We start from the raw sequence: 8,197 nt of genomic DNA on the forward strand, positions 1-8,197 counted from the left end.
AAAAAAAAAAAAAGAAAAAAAAATACTGAAAATATAAACTATTGCTAACATCTTGCCAGAAATATTTTGGCGTTTCTGAGAGTATAGTTTGGTGAAATAGTATATTAGTGTAACATATATTAACTATATATGTTATATACATATGTATGTATATATAGTCTACACATAAATATGTATAGTATATGGACATATATAGTATATACATACATATATGTTTATCATCGAATTTCCTAAATTTTGAAAGCATTTTCTTCTTTTACTCTGAACTTTAATGGTGTAAGTTGCAAATGCTCTGTGTCAAACATCAAAGACAAGACAATCACAGTGTAACACAATGAGTGGATATGCATGTCTCCTCCCGTGCCCTGAGTACTACAGGGTATATCCTAGTCCATCTTTTTGCTTCCAGGTTTGGATCATGAGACAAAATTTTAATGTGTGCTTGACATAGACAATTTAAACTATCTTCTTTGACTCCACTGTAGCATCTGACTTATAGGTTGGAAATTAGGGAATTAATTAATATAAAATAAATCATAAGCAGCTCTTTAGTGTCCTCCATTCTACAAAGACAAGGGAAGACGAGCATGCTGATTCTGAGGACATGCCAGTCTCACTCTAACCAGCAGTCAGTGTGTAGACATTGCTAACTCCCATAGAATTACCTTCATGTTGGGAACATGAACCACATCGCCATATTGGTCTTTTGTTTGAACAGTTATGGTGGTGGGCCAGCCACAGCGAATATCATCCTTATTTAGGATCAATGATGTTTTCTGAGGGTCAGCATAGGAATCTGGCTGAAGCCATCTAAAAGAATTAAAAACAAGAGAACATGAAATTAAGCCAAATAAACTAAACTTGTATTGAACAAGATGCTAAACCAGTATCTTCATTTCCAATTCAGTAATAGTTGCAAGTGTTTTCCTGGGAAGTAATTTATAAAAATCCTCTAGACATACACAAAAATGTATGAAGTTTCTGATGCTTACATATAATATGAAACAATTTTAAACTTAGAAAATACTGTAATTTTTATCTGTAAGATATCAAAAAAAATGACATTAAGTTATAGCTAATTGAATTCTCACTGAGGGTGACTAGATTTCTACTAAAAGCTGGGGAAAAAAAAAACAAAACAGTTTCCTTCTGCCTGTCATGCATTATATACAAGTGTCTATAAGCACAAAAGGGAGGCTAATTTAAAAGTCTAGCTATTGCTTCCTGGTCAACATTTTGGCTTTAAATAGTAAAGTGCAACTTAAAGATCAAAACTTAAAGATCAAAACCAAAAAGAGGTTCGACTTTTATTTTTTATTATTAAGTTAACACAAGCTAGCATATTTTTCTTTTCATTCTAATACAGCCAGTGGAGAAAGACAATACATTAATAAGTATCATATTTTAAAATATTATCACCTTTTACTTCAGGTCCAAAACACATAATCCAGATTTTAAAAGACAGCATTTTAAAACAAAAATGGTCATTTCCTCCTTTAATTTATCCTCAGAGATGAAGCCTTAAAAGAAATTAATTGTAACATTAAAAATACCTTGCAAGCCTTCCACCACTTGATCCTGGGACACAAGCAATGAAGTCATCCAGAAAGGACTGCTCATTGCTTTGGATTTGAAGAGGCAAGTTTCCTTCAAGTGCCTCTAAGATAGTTGGTGAATGAGAAAGAGCCAAACCCTTTCCAAGAATGCCAGAGTGAGTTTTGCACACCTATTGGGAAAAAAGAGAATCTTTGTATCTTATTTCTTATTTATTCATAAGAAAGGCTCCATTACACAGTTCATGCATGGCCTTACATTTACGATTCTTTGTCTTGGCCTTTTAGAGTGCAGAGGTTATATATGTGTGCAATACACATGGCAAATAAAGGAAAACAGAAACCTCTCTATGAATTTTTTCAACATGCACACGTTTTTGGTATGCCTTATTGAGGACAACTATTTCCTCCTATGCCCCAGCCTTACTATCTTTGGTCCATGACATACAAATTATACTAAGAAAATATAGGAGAATAGTACGTTGCCTATATTCTGTAACTGTAAAATCTCCTTGGTAGATGGCATGGTATATCTATGCTGACTTTGTTCCCTGCACATTAGGCACAGCCAGAGCTCCTGAATGAAGGGAGTGGAGGCTACCTCTCATTTTCAGTTCCCATTACTGACAACTGTAGCAGTGAACAGTTAATCTGCTCTTACTAGCCAACTGCCAGAATTCTCTGGATTCGTGAATAAAAGATACACACATGCTGCGTTATTTTTAATATGCTTTACTAGCTCAAAGGCTAGTCTCATAGTCAAACTTACATTGCTTAACATTGAGGAAGACGATGTTGATTTTCAGATGGTAATACAAGTTAAAATCAGAACATAATTCAAGTATAGAATTGTAAGCTCTTTAAGTTAGGATAGAGGGTAGAGTACTTTATCTAATTGGCAGATATGATGGACTGGGTGTTAATTGTATATCATACTTTGTAATATAGATAATTGTTCAGATCTTTAAATAGTATCTAATCTAAGTGTTAGTTTATACAACACCATCTTATGAAATGATAGTATATGAACTTTTTATTGCATATTTTCTTTATTTACATTTCAAATGTTATCCCCTTTCCTGGTTCCCACCCCCACCCCCGGAAACCCCCATCCCATCCCCATCCCCCTGCTTCTATGAGGGTGCTTCCCCCACCCACCCACCCATTCCTGCCTCCCTGCCCTGGCATTCCCCTACACTGGCGCATCCCCAGCACATGAAAATTGTGTTCATATGGGCTCTCTCATTAAGAGGACCCTTATAAGTTATGTGACTCTCCAACTGCCAATAAACAGAACTAAGTACTTAACCATGGAGTCTTCTATTGAAGAATTAAGAATCATCCCAGAAACTATTATTTTTAACACCAATGAACAAAAGCTAAAATATCTGGTGCAATACCTGCAATGCAGCCTCTTCAAGAATTTCAAGATCTTCCTCCAGCTCGTTACCTGTTACACAAATTAAAAAGTTATACTAAATATACTAATAACCTTACCAATCCTTTGTCTTCACTATTTGTTTTTGTAATCTTGCTATTGTTGACTGAAAAAAATTTACAAATCTAGATAAATCCAGTAATTTAGATTTTAAAATGTTCAGGGTTTTGTGCAATATAAGCTATAACTGCTAACCTAGTAATCAAGTATCATTCACCAAGCAATGTGAAGAATTAGGCAGGTCCACACTATAGTGCACAAGATGTAAGACTCCTAACGCAACTATCAATGTTGCCCAACACAAAAATCATAGATACTTACAACTCTATGAAACTATTTTGTGTCATTTGTGTCTTTCTGTGTGTCATGGGTGTGTGTATGTGTGTGCCATGTGTGTAGGTCACTGACATGGTTCTCAAGTGTGAATTTTGTAGGTGAGAATTTCATGTTTCAACGTAAAAAAGGTTATATGAATCTGAGAAAGTAACTATATGAATGTATTTATGTGTGCAGTTTTTATACATAATATATCTTCTTTTTTACAAAAAAGATTACTTTGAGTAATAATGTTTAATATTTCAATTAAACAATGATGATTCATAAAACCATAAGGTATATACATACATATATATGTATATGTATGCATATATATATATATATATATATATATATATATATATGAATTTGTATAAGTTAAGGTTTTATGATATGCTCCAGTTTCCATTTAAACAGCAGTGTATCAAACAGTTATTGTTCCTATGTATATGTAGTCACAGGATTTGTGTTGAAAGTTTATCTTTAAATGTTCTGTAATAAATATATTTGACTTTTAAATTTCCTTCTAAAGCCTTGTCAACACCTATGATTAACTAGACTCACCAATAGGCAGAGCGAGATCCTTCTTCATCAGGGCTGCAGCACAAACCCCACCAAGATTGGCTAATTCTTTTTCCAGCTGAATAACTCCCTGTAGAATTGCATAAAGTCACTACTTAAAACATGTGTGAATGTGAGTTATGAAAACATGTAATTCAAAGTTAGTCTCTGCAGTTGAAACTAGAAAGAAAGATGCATCAGCTGGAGCTGAGAGACAAAGACTTAGTATTACAACCAACACTGTCACAAGTATGCGATTGACCTTCACTGTCCAAATCATTCTTTATTCATTATTTAGGGCAATTATGATCTTGGGTTTATTTTAGTGTTTGACTTAAAACATTTAAGAAAACCCAGAATAAGCTAAATCACTTTGTGAATCTAGGTTCTGATATGAGTAAAGGTTAAACTACTTCAGCATGGGGCATGAGTTATGCTTCAAAATGCACTTCACTTAAATGGGAACATACTGTATAACCTCAATTATCCCCATGTCTGAAGAAGAGTAGCAAAAGGCTACCACAGATAATTAAACCACACAACAGTTTAATATAAACCTCTAGCTTGTAAGGCATTTTAAATCAACACAGAAACTTTAAAAGAGCCAATTGTTCTTAACAAACTGGGAAAACAATTTTTCTTACCTCATCAGGTCCAGGGCTAAATTCATATCCAATTGCAAAACACTTGAACCCATAGAAGGAGGCTTTGTCATCTTTCACATAATCTGAAGCAGTTTCAAGTGAGAAAAGGGCTTCATTTCCTTTAAAAACAAAACAAAAGAGTGTGTCTGTGAGCAATTACCTGTCTCTGCTATTGAGGTCAAAGTCTAAAAGAACTTGGTATTTCATTATTTTATTATGGAAATAATTTGTCAAACCGGTTATTAAAATAGAAAGAAGATGTTTTGAGGAAGAGTCCTTTATTTACTTAAGCAGGCTGTTAGAAGCAACCCTATCAACAACAGAACCAACTCTAGCGAATTGTTGGTAATTTCTATTATAATCAACTCTGTTCCCTTAATCCTACTTTAAGTGAGTTTGGGCAATTTTAAAAAGGATTTGTCAATTATTGAGTACCTAAGTTAGGCTCTCTTCTAATTAAGTAATCTTCTACCCTATATGGATTTTTTAGGATCCCTTAGCAAATCAACCAATCCAACAAAAGTAGGTTAGAGTCAAAGGAAAACTCTAAATTCATCAAGGCTAGATGATGTGAAAGACGACAAAGCTTCCTTCTATACTTTTAAGTATTTGAAACAGTAGTTACTGTTAACTGGTTACAATTAGGATACTTCAAACAAGAGTTTAAAATTTACAGGTTTTTTTTTTGTTTTTTGTTTTGTTTTTTTTTTTTTGGTTTTTCCAGACGGGGTTCCTCTGTGTTGTCCTGGCTGTCCTGGAACTCACTCTGTAGACCAGGCTGGCCTCGAACTCAGAAATTCACCTGCCTCTGCCTCCCGAGTGCTGGGATTAAAGGCGTGTGCCACCACGCCCGGCTAAAATTTACAGATTTGAAGGAAAATATGAATATCAGAAATTAGTATTCATGTACATCCGCCCTCACCACCACTCTTACCCACATTCACATGTTAAAAGGAGGAGCTTGAATCCTATTTCTAAAAAACATGGCATTTACTGAAAAAATAGAAAATCAAGTCCATTTGCATACTTTCTAGGTAGTTTGGTCCCAACTATACAGAAGAGGCGGTATTAACCCTGATATTCCCACCCCACCCCAATCCCACACAAAATTTTCACAACAATCTCTCTTCACAAACTTAGACGGGACCATGCCCCTTGACCAGAACATCTTCCTTATCCCTAACTGTAACCAAGACCCATACGTTTTTAAATAATTTTCTCTGAAGTTAATCACTTTTCATAATGAATTTTTTAACACACACACACACACACACACACACACACACACACACACACGCACACACAAACATGTATCCATTTCATCTCATAAATAGAGAAGTGAAAATTCACCTGGCAACACTAAAACCATAGTAGGCCATCCAGAGGATCCTGAATATTTCTTTAATTCTATCCATGAATTAAGGTTTTCATGAACAGATGTCAGTTTCGCTCCATATCCAGAGTTCTGAATGGTTCTGACAGGAATCAGCAAACGGATGACGTCTTCTGACTGTGCAGTGCCACACTGAGGGTCAAATTCGATTGTCATCCACCTAACACATTCTGGAAATGTCACCTGGCAGTAGACAAGAGGATATCTGTTTATGTGTATGTATAGTTTTATTAAATGAAACAGAATAATGTAATACTACAAAAAATGAAGGACTAAAGGAGAAACAAACTGAAGGAAACAACAGATTGTCTTACTTAGTTTATCATTTGTCTTATCATCCATTTAATAATTAGAAAACAAAATTGTCTCAGTCAGGGTTTCTATTCCTGCACAAAACATCAAAACCAAGAAGCAAGTTGGGGAGGAAAGGGTTTATTCAGCTTACACTTCCAAACTGTTGTTCATCACCAAAGGAAGTCAGGACTGGAACTCAAGCAGGGCAGGAAGAAGAAGCTGATGCAGAGGCCATGGAGGGATGTTACTTACTGGCTTGCTTCCCCTGGCTTGCTCAGCNTGCTCTCTTATAGAANCNAAGACTACCAGCCCAGNGATGGNNCCACCCACAAGGGGCCCTNNCCCCTTGATCACTAATTGAGAAAATGCCCCACAGCTGGATCTCATGGAGGCATTTCCCCAACTGAAGCTCCTTTCTCTGTGATAACTCCAGCTTGTGTCAAGTTGACATACAAAAATCCAATTTAAAATCAATTCATTAAATGATTCAAACACACACACACAATTTAGTACAAAAACACAAGGAGACAGATATATAGCTTACTTTAAAAGACAATAATAATTCTAATTTACCTTAAAGCATGCATTAAGACGTGTTTTGTATAGCAAGAACCAGAAGCTTCCCCCCCTCAAGTGGCTCATTACAGAGCTGAGGCAGGAAACACGAGTTCTCATATTTGCACATTTATGGGAGCAGCAATTCAAAGAAAATTAGAGGAGAGAATCTGAAGACTTAGCAAGGTAAGGTGAAAAGCAGAGACACTGGGCCAGTTTCCCCAACAATCAAAAGTTGAGGAAACCAAAAGACAAAGGTGGAGGGGGAAGAGTATGCTTAAAGGGATTTAACATAAAAAAGGACTGAAGAAATAAACAATACCCAAAGTATTCATCTTATGTTAATTCAAATTCAAACAAACTTATCACATATGTATATTTGATGATATTAAGGAGTTAGTTGTAAAACTACAGTTATTTTTAAGTGGTTCTTAGCGTAAAGACATGCAAAAGAAAATATTGTTTTACAATAATATAAACTGGAAGGAATAAGTAGAAAACAAATGAAATGGGTTTATTAAGAGCTTAAGACTTGAATCAGGAGACCAGTAACTAGGCTACTGTCTTGTCTACTGTTAGGTATCCATTTCTATAACAGATTGAATATTTTACAAGTGTAAAAACATAATTAATTGAAAAAATGTGGTTCATTTTCATTTATTTGCTAAAAGGACTTGATTTTTAAAATATTTTACTTTTTATTTTTCACAATATTCTGAGTAGGCTCCTTTAAGTTTTCAGAGTTCTGACTGTAGTAAAGTAATGCCAGTTTTAAAAGGGTAGGGAGATAGAGGAGTCTGAAAAGAGCTTGAAGTCTACAGTGTAGTCTCCAGGACCTGTGCATAAATAAATAAATAAAAGCTGGGCGTGGTGGCAACAAGCTTTAACTCCAGGGTAGGGGAGGTGAAGATAAGATGGCCTCCAGAGCTTCATGGCCAGGCAAGCAAGTCTACTTACCAAGTCCTAGGCCAGTGCGAGACCCTATTTCAAAACAATGTGGATAATGCTTAAGGAATAATACAAGGTTGTCCTTCTGGCCTCTTTATCCGTGAACAAACATGCCCACAGGACCATATGGAAAAACACTATTTACCATTTTTAAGAGTTATAATCACTATAATTATACAGCACAGAGTTTAGCATTATATACTGCAATACTGTTAGAAAGATATTTTTCAAACAACTCTCAAAAAACCTACTAGTGTATAAAATCTTTAAGGTAGAAGGTCTGTCTTCCTAGATAGCCCAGAGACATAGGATAAAACCAAATACTACTGGGTTAAAAAAAAAAAAAAACAATAGTATGATGTCTAATAAAATTCTACTATACTCTTAAATCAGTGACATATTCAGCCATCATCAGAAAAGCTTCCTCCTGCTGCAGATGAGAACAGAGACTACAGCCAGACATGAGAGGGAGGGAGGGAAGGAGAGGGGGAGGAGG

At 35.4% G+C, this 8,197-nt stretch overlaps 1 protein-coding gene across 11 annotated transcripts in view; it reads right to left on the reverse strand.

Moving 5' to 3' along the window:
* Positions 1 to 8,197, reverse strand: part of Mycbp2 (MYC binding protein 2) — a 230,396-nt gene that overhangs the window by 84,081 nt on the left and 138,118 nt on the right. For all 11 annotated transcript variants that reach the window (XM_021203101.2, XM_029541562.1, XM_021203102.2 and 8 more), the window contains 6 exons: positions 5,862 to 6,087; positions 4,512 to 4,630; positions 3,871 to 3,958; positions 2,954 to 3,003; positions 1,554 to 1,726; positions 666 to 810 (listed from right to left, as the gene is read on the reverse strand). In XM_021203101.2, coding sequence (XP_021058760.1) covers positions 666 to 810; positions 1,554 to 1,726; positions 2,954 to 3,003; positions 3,871 to 3,958; positions 4,512 to 4,630; positions 5,862 to 6,087 — 801 coding nt within the window. The remainder of the gene's footprint in view (positions 1 to 665; positions 811 to 1,553; positions 1,727 to 2,953; positions 3,004 to 3,870; positions 3,959 to 4,511; positions 4,631 to 5,861; positions 6,088 to 8,197) is intronic.

The sequence above is a fragment of the Mus pahari genome, chromosome 8 (genome assembly GCF_900095145.1).
Source record: "Mus pahari chromosome 8, PAHARI_EIJ_v1.1, whole genome shotgun sequence".
Taxonomy (NCBI): Eukaryota; Metazoa; Chordata; class Mammalia; order Rodentia; family Muridae; genus Mus; species Mus pahari.